Raw genomic sequence first — 20783 nt, 5'->3', positions numbered from 1 at the left:
TAAATAACAAAATTAATTAATATAAATAATATTTTACGTCAATTATAGACATCATATTTTTATCTATTTATTTTATATTATTAAAATTATTATTTTACTTACTTCTTAACAATGCTGCTATTTTCACTGTTATTGTTATTGTTATTGTTATTACTTCAAGAACTACGTATTTTTTAAAATTGAACTTGTTGTAAAATATTTTTTTTTAATTTCTTTAATTATTTCCACGTTTCGTTCATACCAATATACAGAATCACCGAAAACAGATTAAACTCAAACAAAAATAAATCTTGTTTACTTCATAAATATTTCGTATTACCTTATCAATGGTTTTTTAACTTATCACTATCTACATGGATAAGCAAGGAGACAACGGAACCAATATAGATAATATATTAAGTACAAACAATTTTTCGTGTTGCGATATCATTGAACATGTAATAATTATGTTCTAAAATATAATACGAGGTGTGTTCAAAAAGTTAGGTGACTTTGTATTTTTAAGAAAAAATATTTATTTATTTATCAATATTATAACGAGATTTTAGCTAGGAATATCTTAGCTGCGATCGCGCGTTAACTTGAGAGGGAGTTGCAAATGGGCAGCGAAGCGGACTTCTGCAGCACGTTGCGGGTCCCGCGATGAGCTGCACGAAGCCCGACCCGATAGCTCCAGAGGTGCCTCTGACACGGCGAAGGTCTCGCCGAAGGGCTCGGTAGAGCGTCGTGGGTGGTGAGTCGCGCGTCCGCGCACGGTGGCGTGAGCCAAGGTTCGGCAGGGCGTGAATAAGAGAGACAGGGTAGCGCAAGAAAAAGAACTCGGAATTCAGAATATTAGCAAGTAGCTTTAATAACGACAGAGATTAGTTAGCGAGTACATACGCAGCAGGCAGGGAGAGTTAGCGAGGGCGCGTAGCAGAGCGAGAGAGAGAGAAAATGCTATCGAGCTCGTACTTACAAGGTCGAGCCGGTGGCGACGATATGGAGCCTCGCAGGCAGCTTTGATAGGCTTCGACAGCGGCGTTCGGGATCGCGAGATCGCGGACGCACATGCTCACACACAACACTCACAGTCCTGAGATGCACCGGATGCAGCTCACCGGCACAGTTCCTCACTCACTCAATCGCACGCAGGGCAACGAGCACCGGCCCTGCTCACTCTCACTCACAAAAAGCGTCGTCACGGCAAGTCGCGAAGGTCCGCCGTGGTACGACCGCCAGAAGGCACGTACGCGCGCGAGCGTGTCCCAACTCTGATTAGTCCGCTCGCTCGCTTTCTCTCCGCTTTCGGTGGCTCGAACACCTGTTCGGCCGGACAGCGCGCGCGCTATATCTCTCTCTCTCTCTTACTTGACCTAGCCTGCGCTGGAACCTAACGGTCTCCTCTTACCTCTCTTCGGCTGCTGTAAAATGAAAGCAACAAGTTATTTAGGTTACTTAATATATTATACATTAGTGGCCATAGGGAGAGAGAGAGCATAACGAGACAGGGCTCGTTATAATATTTATGTTGTCCCCTTCAAAGTAATCCCCTTCAAATACAATACGAGGTGTGATCAAAAAGTAAGGTGAATTTTGAAATTTAGCGGGAAGCGTCCGTTCGATCTTCGACTTTTTTATTTGGTTATGTCGGTACACTCGTCTAGAACATACGTTCCAAATTTCAGCTTTGTAGTATGTTTGGTTTGTTTGTGAGAGGCATCAAGGTTAGAAGTGTTTTGCGTGCTCCACGATTTGCTGCTGTCTAAAAACATGGATCAAAGAGTTTGCATTAAATTTTGTGTGAAAAATGGAATCAAATGTTCCAAAACACTTGAAATGCTGAAAGTGGCATACGGTGAGTCTACTTTAAGCCAAAAACATGTTTACAAGTGGTATAAACTCTTCCAAGAAGGCCGAGAAGACACCGACGACGAACCTCGTTCTGGACGCCCCAGCACATCAACAACTGATGAGAATGTTGAAGAAGTGAAGAAAATAGTGTTGGGAAATCGTCGAATTACCATTAGAGAAATTGCTGATGATATTGGCATCTCATTTGGTTCGTGCCAATCAATTTTGACGAGTGTTTTAGACATGAGACGTGTGTCAGCGAAGTTTGTTCCGAAATTGCTCAATTTCGACCAAAACAAACGTCGCATGAGCATCGCCCAAGAGCTACTGAATGACGTCAACGATGATCCAGATTTACTCAACAGGGTTATAAGAGGTGACGAAACATGGGTATACGGTTATGACGTCGAGACTAAGACTCAATCGTCCCAGTGGAGGCATTCTGGATCACCAAAATAAAAAAAAGCACGCCAATTTCGATCAAAGATAAAGGTTTTGCTTACAGTTTTCTTTGACTGCAGGAGCGTGGTGCATCATGAGTTCTTGCCACAGGGTAGAACAATTGTGGAAAAGAACGTTTGTGGAAAATTTGTGGAAAAATAATAATTGGCTTTTGCACCATGATAACGCTCCTGCTCACACATCGTTGCTTGTGCGCGAATTTTTGACTAAAACCAACACAGTAACGATGCCACAGGCACCGTATTCCCCAGATCTGGCCCCCTGTGACTTCTTCTTGTTCCCAAAACTGAAGAGGCCCATGAAAGGACGGCGTTTTGCCACGATTGAGGAGATAAAAACGGCATCGAAGAATGAACTAAACAAGATCACAAAAAATGATTTTTTGAAATGCTTTGAGGATTGGAAAAAGCGTTGGTACAAGTGCATTATATCCGAAGGGGATTACTTTGAAGGAGATAAAATAAAAATTGATGAATAAATAAATATTTTTTGAGAAAAATAAAAATTCACCTTACTTTTTCATCACACCTCGTACACTTATGCCAACGGTTCTTCCAATCCTCAAAGCACTTCTCATAAACACTTTTCGGTATAGCCTTGAGCTCTTCCACCGATGCAGTCTTTATCTCTTCAATCGTTGCAAATCTCCGTCCTTTCATAGGTCCTTTAGTTTTGGGAACAAGAAAAAGACACATGGTGCCAAATCCGGTGAATATGGTGGCTGAGGCATGATTGTGGTGTTGTTTTTGGCCAAAAAATCTCTCACAAGCAAAGATGAGTGAGCAGGGGCATTATCGTGATGCAAAAGCCATGAATTGTTTTTCCACAATTCTTGGCGTTTTCTTCGTATTGCTTCTCGCAAATGGCGCATAACTTCAAGATAATACTATTTATTGACCATACGTCCATATGGTAAGAACTCCTGATGCACCACGCCATGGTAATCGAAGAAAACAGTGAGCAAAACTTTGACATTTGATCGAACTTGGCGTGCTTTTTTCGGTCTTGGCTCATCTGGGCTCTTCCATTGGGACGATTGGACTTTGGTTTCGATATCATAACCATATACCCATGATTCGTCACCAGTTATGACCCTTTTGAGTAAATCTGGGTCGTCGTTCACGTCATTCAACAGTTCTTGAGCGATGCTCATGCGACGGTTCTTTTGGTCAAAATTTAGCAATTTCGGATTAAACTTCGCTGACACACGTCTCATGCCCAAAACGTTAGAAAAAATTTCATGGCACGAGCCAAGCGGTATACCAACATCCTCAGCAACTTCTCTGATAGTGATTCAACGATTTTCCAGAACAATTTTCTTCACTGCTTGAACGTTTTCATCAGTTGATGACGTGCTTGGGCGTCCAGAGCGAGGCTCGTCATTGGCATCTTCCCGGCTATCTTGGAAGAGTTTGTACCACTTGTAAACATTTTTTTTACTCAGAACAGTTTCACCGTATGCCACCGTCAACATTTCAAGTGTTTCAGAGCACTTTATTTTATTTTTTACACAAAATTTGATGCAAATCCTTTGATCCATATTTTTCGATAGCAAGAAATCGCCGCAAAACACTTATAACCTTTACGCCTCTCACAACCAAACAAAAAATGCTATACACTTGAAACTTGGTACAGATGTTCGGGAAGAGTGTACCAACATAACAAAACAAAAAAATCGATAATTGAAAGTACGTTACCCGTGAAATTTGAAAAGTCACCTTACTTTTTGAACAGACCTCGTATGACAGATCTCTTGGTTTCATTAATCTTGATAAAATCAAGAATGAATTTAAAAAACTTATAACTATAGCTTCAAATATAATAGAATCCATTGCTGATAAGGAAGTAGATGATAATTTACCAGAATACTTCATTTGTAATTTCACATACACTGCCGCTCACAAAAATTTGGTTACCCCATCAAAAATCTGTCAAACTTTGAAGATTTGTACCTCTATAAGGAATCAACCGATCTAAAAAATTCAAAGTACGTTTTGAAGCTTGTACCAAGCCCTTCAATATATGATGAAAATATTCAAATAAATACTGTTTAATTAATTTTTTATAAACAAATGAAAAAATAGTTTTCAATTTTTTTCGTCCATTTTCAAATTAGCATAACTTTGTTAAAAATAATTGGATTAAAAAAAAACAAAATGTAGGCTAAAGCTATGATACTCCTCTTTAAAATGCGTTATGCAGAATTTCGATTCATTCATTTTTTAGGGAATTTTTTAATTTTATGTAAAATGTAACAGGCTGCCGTTTAGTCTAAAATATCTCTTGAACGTACCTATAAAATGACTAAACGACGCCTAGTTATCTATGTGCTCGAAGCACATCAACCTACCTTGTCTTGGAGTGCGCCTGCGCAGAGTCTCTTCGATACTCCGAGTTGGGTTCCCCCCAACTCGCCGCTTGGCGGCGCTGTCGCCCTTGCTTAGTGGCGCTCGCGCGGCCGCTGCTGGAAACTCTGTTGGCGATTCCCGCCTACCGGTATTCGCGTGATCCGTGCTACGCTACCGGCTAATTCGAATCGAATGTAAACAAATATAGACGCGACCTCCGGACAAAGGAAAGACTAAATAACGATGACTAGACTTAGTAAAGACTAACGTTCACTTTATTTATGCAATTTAACTACACGGGGGATTTGCCGAGAGTCTTGCGCACGCTAGCGCGAATGACAATATACGTAGTATGAGGGAGAGAGAGAAAACCCGTTCGCCGCGAACTAACCGCTCGCACGCAACAATTGATCTCTTCGCGCACGCTGCGCGGGATCGCAAGCTGTTAACAATAATAGGGAAAGGTGCACCTACCGCGAGAACGATGAGGATACGGTGGCCAACCGTATCCGAACAACAAACTGCTGAAAAGCTGCTTCGCTGCTCGCCGCACCGCCGCGATTACTGTTGTTGCTGTTGTTGTTGCTGCTGTCGCTGCTATTGCTGCTGCTTTTGCTGCTGCGGCTATTGCTGCGGCCACCCACGCACTCAAGTCACGCTGTTCGCTTAAGCACCACCAAACGAAAACGCGTTAAAGGCACGGAAAACAGGTTAGCGACAATGCAGGCCGACTGAGTGACACAGTCATACTGGCCGTTGAACGCTCCCCTCCCGGTCATTGCCCCTACGCGCCCTCTCTCTCTCGCGAACCGATCGCGGCTTCTCTCGTTTAGCCGCTCATTAACCTCGCGGGAGTCGAACGATTTTCGGTAATCGTTGCAAAAAAAATAACATTTTTTTCAACAGCTCATAACTCAAAAACCATGAGTCAAACTAAAAAAATCATAACAACAAAAATTATGCGTTTTTACTCAAGGAACACGAATTAAACGTAAAATATTCAAATTTAAAAAAAAATTTTTTTTTTTACAAGGAAAAAAAGATTTTTATTTACAAATATTTATTAAACTTTTAGTGAAATATTATATAATGAGTTATACGACTTGTATACGTAGTATTGATTAAAATAAATAATGGATATTTTTTACAATCGGTATACAATCTACTTTATCATGGATCGTACCTATGATAATAGTGGTTCGTATACAATGAACGCACGCATATACATATATACTTACATGCACGCATATACATTGCAACGATTATCGAAAATCGTTTAGATCCGCGTACCGGATTAAGAGCGAGCGCGTTCGGTTCGCGAGAGAGAGAGAGCGCGTAGGGGCAATGACCGGGAGGGGAGGCTCCGACCGGCAGTATGACTGTGTCACTCAGTCCGTGCGTCGCGCTAACCTGTTCCCGAGCCGAGTTTTGTGTTTGGTGGTGTGCCAATAGCAGCAACAGTAGCAATAGCAGCAGTAGCAGCAACAGCAGCAACAGCAGTAGCAGCAACAGCAGCAACAGAAGCAACCGCAGCAGCAACAACAACAACAGCAGTAGTTTCGGTGGTGCGGCAAGCAGCGAAGCGGCAGTTTAACGATTCGCTAGTCGGATACGGTTGGCCACCGTATCCTCATCGTTCTTGCGGTAGGTGCACCTTTTCCCCTTTTCATTTGTTGTTAATTTGCGTGCGATCCCGCGCAGCGAGCGCGAAGAATTTGTTTGTGGCGCGCGAGCGATTAGTTCGCGGCATCCGTGGTTTTCTCTCTCTCTCATTTACGGCGTGTATTGTCATTCACGCGAGCGTGCGCAAGACTCTCGGCAGATTCCCCGTGTCATTGATTTAGTTGAATAAATCAATCATTATTCTTATTTAAACGAGTTTCGGTTATTGTGTCTTTCCTTTGTCCGGAGGTCGCGTCAGTGTTTATTTACAGTGGATTCGAATTCGCCGGTTGCGTAGCATGAATCGTGCGAATACCGATAGACGCGAATCGACAACTTAGGTTCCAGCGGCGGCCGCACGAGCGCTACTAGCAAGGGGCGACAGCGCCGCCAAGCGGTGAGTTGGGGGAACCCAACTTGGAATCGTAAGGAGACTCTGCGCAGGCGCACTCCGAGGCAAGGTAGGTTACTGTGCTTCGAGCACAGAGATAACAAGGCTTCGTCTAGTCGTAATACGGGCACTTTCAAGAGATTGTCGACTAAATGGAAGCCTGTTACAACATATACAATACGCATATACATACGCATATACATAGATATATACATATACAATACGCATATACATATACAAAAAAATTTTTTTTTTAAATTTGAATATTTTACGTTGAATTCGTATTCGTTGAGTAAAAACGCATAATTTTTGCTCTTATGATTTTTTTAGTTTGACTCAGTTTTTGAGTTATAAGCTATTGAAAAAAATGTGATTTTTGTTACATAAAATTAAAAAATTCCCTAAAAATAAATGAACCGGAATTCTTCATAGCACATTTTAAAGAGGAGTACCATAGCCTTAACCTCAATTTTGTTTTTTTTTTAATCCGATTATTTTTAACAAAGTTATGCCACTTTGAAAATGGACGAAAAAAATTGAAAATTTTTTTTTTTTTCATTTGTTTATAAAAAATTAATTAAACATTATTTATTTAAATATTTTCATTATATATTGAAGGGCTTGGTACAAGCTTCAAAACGTACTTTGAATTTTTTAGAGCGGTTGATTCCTTATAGAGGTTCAAAACTTCGAAGTTTGACAGATTTTTGATGGGGTGGCCAAATTTATGTGAGCGTCAGTGTATGTGAAATTACAAATGAAGTATTCTGGTAAATTATCATCTACTTCCTTATCAGCAATGGATTCTATTATATTTGAAGCTATAGTTATAAGTTTTTTAAATTCATTCTTGATTTTATCAAGATTAATGAAACCAAGAGATCTGTCATACGAGGTCTGTTCAAAAAGTAAGGTGACTTTTCAAATTTCACGGGTAACGTACTTTCAATTATCGATTTTTTTGTTTTGTTATGTTGGTACACTCTTCCCGAACATCTGTACCAAGTTTCAAGTGTATAGCATTTTTTGTTTGGTTGTGAGAGGCGTAAAGGTTATAAGTGTTTTGCGGCGATTTCTTGCTATCGAAAAATATGGATCAAAGGATTTGCATCAAATTTTGTGTAAAAAATAAAATAAAGTGCTCTGAAACACTTGAAATGTTGACGGTGGCATACGGTGAAACTGTTCTGAGTAGAAAAAATGTTTACAAGTGGTACAAACTCTTCCAAGATAGCCGGGAAGATGTCAATGACGAGCCTCGCTCTGGACGCCCAAGCACGTCATCAACTGATGAAAACGTTCAAGCAGTGAAGAAAATTGTTCTGGAAAATCGTTGAATCACTATCAGAGAAGTTGCTGAGGATGTTGGTATATCGCTTGGCTCGTGCCATGAAATTTTTTCTAACGTTTTGGGCATGAGACGTGTGTCAGCGAAGTTTAATCCGAAATTGCTAAATTTTGACCAAAAGAACCGTCGCATGAGCATCGCTCAAGAACTGTTGAATGACGTGAACGACGACCCAGATTTACTCAAAAGGGTCATAACTGGTGACGAATCATGGGTATATGGTTATGATATCGAAACCAAAGTCCAATCGTCCCAATGGAAGAGCCCAGATGAGCCAAGACCGAAAAAAGCACGCCAAGTTCGATCAAATGTCAAAGTTTTGCTCACTGTTTTCTTCGATTACCATGGCGTGGTGCATCAAGAGTTCTTACCATATGGACGTACGGTCAATAAACAGTATTATCTTGAAGTTATGCACCGTTTACGAGAAGCAATACGAAGAAAACGCTCAGAATTGTGGAAAAACAATTCATGGCTTTTGCATCACGATAATGCCGCTGCTCACTCATCTTTGCTTGTGAGAGATTTTTTGGCCAAAAACAACACCACAATCATGCCTCAGCCACCATATTCACCGAATTTGGCCCCATGTGACTTTTCCTTGTTCCCAAAACTAAAGAGACCTATGAAAGGACGGAGATTTGCAACGATTGAAGAGATAAAGACTGCATCGCTGGAAGAGCTCAAGGCTATACCGAAAAGTGCTTATGAGAAGTGCTTTGAAGATTGGAAAAACCGTTGGCATAAGTGTATTGTATCTGAGGGGGATTACTTTGAAGGGGACAACATAAATATTGATAAATAAATAAATATTTTTTCTTAAAAATACAAAGTCACCTTACTTTTTGAACACACCTCGTATATACTACTCTGGGAAAAACATCCTTTATTTAATCTTCCCGACTTGTCTGTCATGCATGATTAGTCAAGTATTGTCTGTTTAGTTTATGTCACCATGTCTAGTAATAGTTTTTTTAGAATTCATTGGACTAAGTTCTAGTTTGAGCATTTTTAACATAGTGAAGTTGACGTTCAGATCATCCATTCCAACTTAAATGATTTTTGATAAATTGTGAATGCGTTCAGCTTCCATTAAGCCATTTGTTAAATTGACGTCTTTAGAATTTTGCAAAAATACTGAGGAATATTATCTAATTTTAACTTCATTTTCTTCGTGATCCCAAAATCTAACGGCTATGTACATCTACTGATTGGATACTACTTTACTATTTCCTAATAGATCTTGCAATTTTTAGACAAAATAAGAAAACGATCCATGTACGATTGCATGTACCAGTTTATCTTTAAATAATTTAAAATTCTTTGCTATGTTACGATTGTCAAACATATCCAAAAACAATGGCACGCTCTCAGCTGCACTCCGAAAACTAAAATGCTTCAATACTATATGAATGCACCACTTGGTGGTCGCTTTAGTGACGTTATCTTTATCGAAATAAGTTGAAAGTGTTTTATCATGAGGTTGTTTTGAAGAAACAGTTGAAAAATTAGAAGGAGTCTCAGTATCTTCAAAAATAAGTGGTAAATGAGAATTTTTAAAATAATTAGCTATTTAAATTTTATTATTATTTCATGGGCAAATTATATTATTAATTGAGAAACTTACTTGAATTTCTGATTAAATTAACAGAGTTCAAAGTAGTATCCGTAGAATTTGATTTAAAAAATGAGCTAATTGTTTGAGCTTTATGTTTATACTGCGTTAATAGTTTATGATTTTTGACATCAACATGACTAATAAAAGCTGATCTACCGATTAAATCAATTCAAAAGCTTCTATCACACCATTTGCAATGAGCTGATTTCGGGCAGCTTTCATCCCTTTTACTCAAAGGAAATTTTTTATCGTAAACTGAAGTATAGACCATAATGGCTACCTTCGAAATAAAATTATTATAGGGGTTATTAGTAAAAAATTATTCAAATAAAAAATACATCAAAAGTAATAAAAATTAATTAAATAAGAAAAATTCTTAATTTCTTATCTTTACAAACAGAACTAAAAAAGTGATATTTATTTTTACAGTTAAGACATTAAAAATTGATATTCAATTTTTTGATTAGAGCTCGAAATGGTGTACACTCGCGCGCTTTGTAAACATAAACACGCGGGCCGAGTATATTGTAGAGAAAAGGGAAAATAAACGATCTCGCGTGTGATACTGATTATAATTTTGATGTTATTATTTCTCGCCGGTAGAAGGTTGGTTGACTAACCCCCGTTCTCTCCTACTCTCCGGTTGACGAGTTTGAACATTCCGACATTCCCGCGCGCTCTTCGACGCTATCGCGTGCACAAATAAAAAGACGGAGCACTGACCCCGTTACAGTATATTTAAAGAATTTGCATTCCTCCATAATACAGAAAAGTTTTCATCTCATTGCGACTAATAACAAACAGAGTGACGAGAGTCAAAAATTATTTTTTTTAATTCAGTTTTTATTTTTAATTTTAAAAGTGCATTTTTCAAGTACATTTAATGCAACTATGCGTCTGAAGAAAAAAAAATACGTGTCGCTCTATTTTTAATACAGAATTGTAAAAATATAATTTGGTGTGGTTCACATATTAGTGCCTATGGAGCTCTATATGATTTAAAATGGAATCGGTCCAATATAATTTTATAAAAAATATATGAATTCCTCCTGTTATGTTTATAAAACCTTAAAGAGGTCAACAAGTTACCTGTACATAGGCTGGAAATATTAAATAAATTTTAATAACTAATAAACACTTACAGACTAAAAAGAAAAAATTGTATTTATTAATTTATTTATTGCTTAGGTTTGGTTAACAATTCGAATATTACTAGTTTTTGCAAATTTGGAAAAATCGTATCCTCAGGGATGTACGATTCGAAATTTCATTCTATCATTCTTTTATATTTGTTTTATTTTATTGTAATCCAGATTACCTGCCATAGTTTGTATATTTTTATAATATCATTTTCTTCAATTTACTTTTCTGTTCTTCACTACATTTATGCTCTTTATTCTCCTACGAGTAATCGATAAGTTTTTTTCTCTTTCTTATTCTTTTTTTTTCGTTTAACAAAATAGCTATCGCACTTTGTAATCTCGTAGATGCTACGTGTATGTCGTGTCCACCCTCAGCACCATTAGCTACTAATGTAGCTAATAGTGCTGAGTATAGATTTGCATCAGAAATCCATACCTGGCAGCCAAGTTGATTGAGGTGTTGTTTATGATAAATACGAGTAGTCAGGTGATATTCTACGTTCGATAATTGCTCCGAGCACTTTTTGCTATTAAACTTTGTAGTTTGATCGTAGCCAAAACCAGAAGGTCGACGGATTTTAATCTGGCGATTGCCGTGGCTCTTGAATCAACAAGACCTCGGGCTTGGTAGACTCTGACGATAATCGGCTCATTTGATAGGGCTGCTGTAGCTGGCAACGCTTAAAGATTTTCTACACCATCAAACATCTGGATTTTCTCCACTTAGAGCAGATGCAGCGCAACTGATCTAGATAATTAATTGTCGAAAAATATTCTTGTACAAATGAACAATGCTTATTTTCTCGAAAACAGATGCAACTCCTCCATCACTTCAAGTGGTTGAAATTTTGTTGAGAAACGATCCATTCGAATTGATCAAGTCTATAAATAATGATAGATATATTTTATAATTTTAAATTGAATAATCAAACTATGAATTAATATATGAACTAGTCTATTTTGAAATGTCAACCTAAATGAAAGCGTTATTCATTCCTAGTTAAGATAAGATAGAAAGCCTTGTAACACAAATAAAAATCAAAATAATTTTGTAAAAGAATGTTAAAGCATTTCCCATAATAATAAATAAAACCTTGACAAATAATATACTGTAATAAAAGGAGATATTTTAGAGTAGTTTTTCATCGTTCAAGATATATTCTTCAGTAATTTTTGAGATTGCGGAAGGTAGACACTACACAGAAGACGGCACAAGGTATACGGTACACGGAAGACAGCGAACGGTATATGATATACGGAAAACGAAGGATATATAGGTATACAGTAGACAGTACAAGATATACGATACACAGAAGATGGCGGACGATGTGCGATACACGGAGGACGGCGGATGGTATACGATACACGGAAGACTGCGCTAGATATACGGTGCATGGAAGACCGTGAGCAGTATATGTTTTACAGAAAACGATGAATGGGAGACGGTAAACGGAAGACGGTGAATGGTAGACGCCAGCAGATGGGAGATGGCAAACGCGAGACGTCACGTGAAAGACGGTGGACACTAGATGGTTACTGGAAGAAAGGGAATCGTATACAGTATATAGAAAATGGCGAACGACACGATGAATGATAAACATCGTAGACGTTAAACATGCAACATTCTTTGGGTCCGAATGGCTTACACGCTAGTATCACCGTGCTTCACTTTATCCTCGATACTAATCCTTTTCTTATTTCGTATGCGATTAATATATAGGCCTAGTATATTTAGTCGTGGGAGCATTAGTACCTCCCGAATCCATGCTTTTGTAAAAATTGTGCGGATTGCCATGGGTATAACCATCACTGGTTTTAAGTACAGAACATTATTTTGCTACTGTTATATATCCATTCAAACAAACTATATATATATTTTTTTAATTTTGTTTAACGTCGCTCTATTTATGCTCCATCAGTGCTAATGATCGACGGAAGCTTGCAATGTGTTAGAGAACAAAGCACATGAAACTTTTTTCAGTAGTGCTTGTATCAATCAACAGGGACTTGGAATCGATCTCGGACCTACCGGGTACTAGTAACAAACTATATTTTACATTAGAACTTGTGAACTTGTGGTTTTTTTCAGAGATGTGAGCTTTTGGGAATTCTTTAAATTCAACGTAGTTTTTTCTTTAAAGTGCTTTATCAAAAAATAATAAATTTCGCAAGTTGATCGAGGTTCATGTGACAATATAAAGCGCTGAACCTTTCTTGATTAGTATATATAGCTTTTTAAAAACTATCAAAAACTTTAAAATTGCACGTCTTTTCTTTACCAATATCAATGACGAATTATAATTACTTTTTTGTTTTTCTAGCTTCAATTGTTATTATTCAATAGTTATTTCTAAAAGATTTTTGCATATCCAGCGGCGCAGTCAGCTGAATTTGCAGCTGTAATTTTGTCTTAGGCGCCAGTTACCCGTCCTCGCGTGAGGGACGGGTAGCGCTGCAGGTCGGTTGGCTCTGATCATTGAAGAGTCGGATAACTTGCTGTTTTCTCCGCACGCTGGCCTCGCTGGCTACCTAGAAGTGTGAAAATGGGATCGCGAAGTCTTATCTAGCGTGCGGAAGAAAATGTGGGCGGCGGCTAGTCGAAATGTCGGGGCAAGGGCTCTTCTTTCAGCAGCAGGTCGTCGAAGCGTCTCATGGCGCCAACTCAGCAATCCATGAGCAGTGAAGTATAGTGGGTACTTGTCACGCGCACAAAATGGCGTATATGCGTCGACGCGTTAGCCAGCCCAGCGCAGCCCGATCGCGTTAGCTACGTTGGTAATGCGCAGTTTTGGGGCACAGGTCGAATCAATGACAACAACTCATTAAGGGAATTTCTGTTTATTAAAATAATTATGGTTAACGTCCTCGGTTCAGTCCAAGATTGGTTCTGCCGTAGGTCGTAGGGGGGGGGGGGAGGCTAATGACGCCTGGTCATCGCGTCCCCACTGCGGCTCGAGCTATTCTTTGTTGGACTCAACGAGTTTCCCTGCCTATCGCCCAAATTCTACGATGGATTCCGCGAATGGCGCACTGCGGCACGACCGCGATCTATCCTCATAACGAGCGCGACTCGGGTCGTAGATTGAGGAGAAATTAGGGAAACTTAGGCGAGTGATAGCCACGACAAAACTTGGCGTACACCCGTTCGCTCGCGGTTTATCGGCCAACGTCACGGAGCTCATGAATGGATGATCAGACGAATACTCCGTTTATTCGCAGGACAATCGATGATTGTCATACAATTCATTTATAAAATATTTTATAAATAAATTTAACGTTATTTGATTATTTAAATAATGGGCGGAAATGGGTGAAAATGGATGAGTCTGAGGAATGAAACCTGCATTATAGCATAATTTCGTAGCATCTAAGACGCGATTGAAAATTATAATGCTGACTTTAGAGTTTCTAAAATTTCAAGTTATATTAATGCTTAAATTTGAATTGCTAATCAGTCGTTTTATCGCTTTGTAACACAACCTGATTCTTCCAAGTATTCCAAGTATAAAAACGTCGACATACACGCGTGCTCGCTTAATCTATGAAGACGGCTTAATATTCGAATATTATGCGCACATGTTCGAAAATTTTCTCTCAAATTCATTGTAGTCACCATAGCTATGCAGTATAGAAAGTTTTATAAATCTGAAATCTCAAAGCGTTAGAGCATCGAATACAACAGGGTTTTTAATGGCTTTGTGTATAACTAATTGATGAACGTGAATGTATACCAGCGTCTTGACACTTTTCACAGAAAAGGTCTAGGCGCTTGACTAATTCGTCTTTTGCTTCTAATTGTTTAACTAATAGGTCCCCTGCTAAAAAGCGTTACCCTCGGAGGCTGGCTACTAGTTGAGTGCCCCCATCACGAGGCTCTTCAGTAATGTTCTCTTTTTCTTTCTCTCTCTCTCTCTCTCTCTCTCTCTCTCATATACTCTTGTCGTTGTCTGTTGTTACGCAGACACGCATACACGCAGGCAGTTCTTTTTTGCGATCCAACTTCGCGTTCTCGCATTTAACTTGTAGCACGGTATTCTCTCTCTCTCTCTCTCTCTCTCTCTCTCTCTCTCTCTCTCTCTCTCTTACTTATAATGCTGTTGCATCTCTAATACAATTGTATGCAGTAATAATAATTATAATTGTGCAAATATCGATGTACATCGATCGTATTTGTATCGATCGGTCGTCTTCGTATCGAATACGGGGCTGTAAAGTTTGTTGTCGATCGTAATCATGAACAACGATCGATTCTCAGTCATGTCTATACAATACGTTTGTCACAGCATAACGATCGGTAGAGGACTTTATGGTCATTCTTACAACGTCTGGCCTCCGCAAAATCGACGATAATTCCTCTTCATTCATTGTATTCCTGATAATTATATTCATCTGTTCATACAATCATTTCACTCCTTATATTATCAGAATTCATGAAAACCTATACAGGAACCGACTTATCTGCTGACTGAAGAATAGACTGCAACTTAATGCTTGTCCACTAATTATTTTTTGTCAGAGGGTTCAACGTAGCTTTTAACAGATCAGTGTCATCTGCCTTCATAAAAATAGGTGGCAATAAACCTCTCACAAGCTCCAAACTGTTCGACGGAACCCTTGGACTCATGGGCATCATACTCGGTGATTCATCTCATCCCTTCGGACGGGTGAGTATTACTGATTATTCACAATCAGCTCGCCTCCAAACGGGCTTATCCTGGTCGCCTTGAATAACATGCACTCTTCAACATGATTTAACCCGATGCTAGTAACGTCTCTCGACGCTCCTCTTGAGTCTTGTCCATCGCACAGCAAGCTCGATCCTGCAATTTTTTCTCCTGGATCTCACTAAGAGCTACCCTTCGTTTATTGTTGATAACATCGCATATCTGATCTGCAGATCACGTCAATTTCAATTGCTGCTATCGCTCTTAATCGGCTGCGACAGTTTTCTTCTTACGTCCAGGATTTACTTTCGTCCGTTTTTCGTCTTTACGAAAAACAGTTCAAAGTTTAAGTATGTTTGGAACATGTACGATGTGTGTTCAAAAAGTAAGCTGAATTTTTAAATTGGGTGGGCTCCGTAGATTCGGTCATCGATATTTTTGTTTATTATGTTGGTATACATCTCCCTCATATATGCTCACAGTTTCAGTCAGTTTGTATGTTTACTGTTTTTTTGCGAGACAGAAACGTTAGACGTGTTTTTTGTGCTCGGCGATTTTCTGCTGTCGAAAACAATGAATTAAAGAGTTTACATAAAATTTTGTGTAAAAAATAGAATTAAGTGCTCCAAAACACTTGAAATGTTGACAGTCGCATACGGTGAGTCTACTTTAAGTTAAAAAAATATTTACAAGTGGTATAAGCTCTTTCAAGATGACCGACAAGACACCGACGACGAACCTCGCTCTGGATGCCCCAGCACTTGAATAACTGATAAAGTGTTGAAGAAGTGACACAAATGGTGTTAAAAAATCGTCGTATCATTATTAGAGAAGTGGCTGAAGACGTCAGCATCTCTATTGGCTCGTGCCATGCAATTTTTTCCGAAGTTTTGAGCATAAAACGTGTAGCAGCAAAATTTGTTCCAAAAATTGCTTAATTTTCAACAAAAGCACAGTCGAAGGAGCATCGCTTAAGAGCTGTTAAACAACGTCAATGTTTAAGTTATTCTTAATCATATTCAACAATAAAATTTAAGGTGCTATTACTTTACACTTAGCCTTCTTTCAAGAGCACTGTGGTATGCTATAATTTTTAAGATGCAATGTTGTACTAATAAAATTATAACGCACTAAAAGATTTTTAGAAATTATAACAAATTATTTTATTTAAAAACGTTATGTGTATGTGATAATTTTTTTGCTGTAAATTAGATTTTTAACTTTTATAACATTGTAGGCCACATGAAAATTTTAATTTAAATGTTTATTTTGATCTGATTATTTCAAAATTACGAGGTTTACTCATTTTTATAAATTTATATTGAAAATAATGCAACCAATAAAACATACCATTACTCATAATTAACTTGTAATTAAAAGTAACTACAATTAAAATTAAAATAATTAATTATTGCAGAGGCGTTTTCTGCAAAATTTGAACTTGAATTTTTGTTTATAGATTTGTGATTTCGGTCTTGCGCGTGTTGAAGAACCTGACATAAAAAAAGAAATGACACAAGAAGTTGTTACTCAATATTATAGAGCTCCAGAAATTTTGATGGGTGCTCGACATTATACTACATCTGTTGATATTTGGAGTGTAGGATGTATTTTTGGTGAATTATTAAGACGGCGTATTTTGTTCCAGGCTCAAACTCCCATACAGCAAGTGAGTATCAAGAAATTTTTCTTTCTTTATGTAATACTTTTTCAAAGATTCAGAAAAGATTCAAATTTATTAAATGTCTGTAAATAAAATTATATTTAAATGAATTGAAGCAAAATAATACTATATAGATCAAAATTTTTGAGACATACTCGATTTCAATTTCTCAAACATCGCAATAGTGACCAGTGACATGTATGCTGCAGACGCATATGTACTAAAATCTTTATAATACTCATGTTGTTAACCAACATACTTCAATTTCTTATGTTAACCCATTAAAGCCCACGTTAAGACTGGTTGAGATAGCGACAAACAAACTGTGCTATCTTTTGCATAAGTGAAAAATAAAATATACGTATTTTTTTTTATGTTATTTTCAATTGTTTATAACAAATTATTTAAACAAATTATAAAAAAATTTATAATTTTCAAAATCTGAATGCGGAAATCGATTCTGGGGGTAAAGTTTAGACGAAAACCTATATAACACTTTTCTGTCAGAGGCCAATTAGTTATTGTAATGAAGGAAGAAACATTCGGCCTCCTGAGAGTGTTTCAAAAAATCGTATAAAATGTAGCTAATTATTGTATTTATCCATCAATATTGGCATGAATTATTGTAAATATAATCGGTGGGATTGAATTATTGTTCATTGCCATGTCCTTCTTTATGACTTTTGCAAACAGGCATAGAACATTTCTCACAATACCATTCCGTTCTTGTCCGACATGTTGAAATTCCACATTTCCTAATACTCCCATGTTTCATCACGTGTTCTTGGGATGAAGTTTCACTCTGTTTCTGTCGTTTGGGGGGACGTTTGGAAGATAACTTGTCAATATAATATTCACAAACTTCTTGAACAATATCTTTGGAACCTTTTCTTTCGTCTGGATGTAACTTATTGTAAATCACTGTAGCGTTTGCTAAGGATGCTTGGATGAGCCGTAATACAAAGCACCATGTCCATTTCTTACTTCGAATTGTAGGCATCAAAGCATTACAGTGTTGATCATGTAGATCGACGCCACCCATGTGTTCATTATACATAGAGAAACAATGAGGAAAAAGAATAGATTTTTTCGATGATTCCTGCCATCTCTGCATTTCAACTTTTGGTTCATTTCCATATTTCGAAGAGAGAATCGATACTGGCTTTGAGTCCATAACTGTAATATAATTCAATTTTGAATTCACTTCATGCATTGAAATAGTGTATCCTCTTTTAGCTTTTTTTGGCATTTCGACTTTCACTTTCACACGATTATGCCGAACAGTTCCTGTCGCCGATAAACCATTTTTTTTCAAATGAATCATAAGATCTGGGTTTGTGAAAAAGTTGTCAAAATAAATATGATACTTTTTCAGTTCTTCTCTCTGTGTTTTTTCTAATAAATTCGAAAGTAACTTTATCACCACTCTAGACCCTAAACCAACGGCAACTAAAGGATTTCGTTCATCGATTCCTGATTTACCAGTGTAAATATCAAGATCATATATATACCCATCAGAAGAACAGACTGCCCATTCTTTTATTCCAAATCTAATGGGTTTATTCCTTATACATTGCTTGATACCAAACCTACCAAAGTATTTTACCATTATCTCATCTATTGATAAATTATAGTCAAAGAAACCAAATTGCATACAATTCTCACGAAACATATCATACAGAGTTCTAACCTTCCAGACTTTATCATTTTGATCAGTTTCTTGAAGTTTATAGAATCGTATGTTCTTTTTTATGGCAACGAAATTATTTCTAGACATAAGTTCCGCAATTACTGGACACTGAAGTATTCGCTTTTTTGACCAGTAATCACGAATACTTTTTCTAGAATTGAAGATAGTAATCATTATGATTGTAATAAATTTTTCTAGATCATCCATACATAAATCAAAATGATTTTCAGAAGTGGCTTCAATGATATGGTTTTTCATTGATTTCGAAAAGAAAACCTCAAACAACTCAAAAGCATTTTTGGATTGCAATGATGAAATAGGTGAAATATTGAAGTTGCTCTCGACATGCGGAGAAATATCATTCAAAGCGTCATTTTTCCAACTGTACTTATGATTCGGTTCCAACAATTTCTGAGTACTTGTGTATGTACTTTTAACATGTTCGTAAGAACCTGATGGTAATTCATTTGATAATGTATCTTCATTTGGATCACCGTCCGAATCTCCATCTGAACTTTCATATTCATTAGGAATGAATGCTATATCAATATGTTGACCTTCATCACTATCAGAATCTTCAACTAAATTTGGTAGATCGCTAATTCTCCGTCTCGGCATTATCAGTAACGTTACCAATTTAGAACAAAATAAAAACTAAAAGTTTTCCGAAATTATTATTTCAAAGAATAGATCCAATGTATAAATGTTTTCAACCGTTAGCCCGCCACTCAAACGTGATCTCTAACACGGAAGGATTTACGAAATGAAATAAACTTATCCAATTACAGTATAAGATCTCAAAATTTATCAGTAAAAAATACTGATATGATTCCAGATACCATGTGTGAGAATGAAAACACTTATTTGTCAATAGTTTATTTCTACATAAAGATATCAAATTGAACTCTGACAAAAAAGTGTTATATAGGTTTTCATCTCAATTTTATCCCCCGAATCGATTTCCGCATTCAGATTTTGAAAATTATGAATTTTTTTGTAATTTGTTTAAATAATTTGTTATAAACAATTGCAAATGACATAAGAAAAAATATATATATTTTATTTTTCACTTATGCAAAGGATAGCACAGTTTATTTTTTGCTATTCCAGATAGATTTTGCTTGGGACTTGACATGGTCACTTTTTCTCCCCAACATGCAATTGTTTATTCCTACGTTACACTAACAAATTGAATTCTGACAAAAAAGTGTTATATAGGTTTTCGTCTTGATTTCACCTCCAGAATCGATTCCCGCATTTAGATTTTGATAATTATGAATTTTTTTGTAATTTGTTTAAATAATTTGTTATAAACAATTGAAAATAACATAAAAAAAAATACGTATATTTTATTTTTCACTTATGCAAAAGATAGCACAGTTTGTTTGTCGCTATCTCAACCAGTCTTAGCGTGGGCTTTAATGGGTTAATATAGTCTGAACGATCTCGAGAGCAGTCCACCGTAAGTAAAATTCTAACAACAGAAGTTTAATTATGTGAATGAAAAAAATTGAATATTGATATAATTCAATTTTTGAGTACCAGCTTTCCAAAATCGCTTAAATTAAATTAAAATAGACATTTTTATAAAGAAAACTTGAAAAAAAAATTTTAGTCAAGGTGTTTCGGAAATTTAATAAAAAAATCGAGTTATGGCGGTTCCCTATCCCGATATTTATGAAATTTCCAAGATAATAAAAAAAAGATTTCTTCGTGGAGTAACTATTAAATTTAAAAATAAACGAGATTTCTATGCATTTTAAGTGTGAAAATAACCTAAAAATTCTCCTTCCCTCCACATTTTAAGTCGTGGTATACAACAGCTGGGAAATTGTGGAAGAATGCCTACTGAATAAACTTGTGACTACAGAGTCGTAACACCCACCTTTAATTTTCTTCCGGTGTGGAACTGCATTAGCAATACTTCATCGTTGGGGGCTCTGTCCCTTTTCGTACGTGTCG

General features: G+C 37.1%; 2 protein-coding genes across 7 annotated transcripts in view; one reads left to right on the top strand and one right to left on the bottom strand.

The window, feature by feature from the left end:
* Nucleotides 1–20783, top strand: part of LOC131675535 (serine/threonine-protein kinase NLK) — a 709408-nt gene that overhangs the window by 340464 nt on the left and 348161 nt on the right. For all 6 annotated transcript variants that reach the window (XM_058954550.1, XM_058954551.1, XM_058954552.1 and 3 more), the window contains one exon: nt 16928–17137. In XM_058954550.1, coding sequence (XP_058810533.1) covers nt 16928–17137 — 210 coding nt within the window. The remainder of the gene's footprint in view (nt 1–16927; nt 17138–20783) is intronic.
* The window catches only part of LOC131675536 (uncharacterized), a 488580-nt gene that overhangs the window by 322347 nt on the left and 145450 nt on the right, over nt 1–20783 (bottom strand). The gene's annotated exons all lie outside the window — the stretch shown is intronic.

Source organism: Phymastichus coffea, unplaced genomic scaffold (genome assembly GCF_024137745.1).
Source record: "Phymastichus coffea isolate CEN01 unplaced genomic scaffold, Cenicafe_Pcof_1.1 PCOF00025, whole genome shotgun sequence".
Taxonomy (NCBI): domain Eukaryota; kingdom Metazoa; phylum Arthropoda; class Insecta; order Hymenoptera; family Eulophidae; genus Phymastichus; species Phymastichus coffea.
The sequence above is the reverse complement of the archived record's forward strand: the minus strand, read 5'-3'. Positions and strand labels throughout refer to the sequence as shown.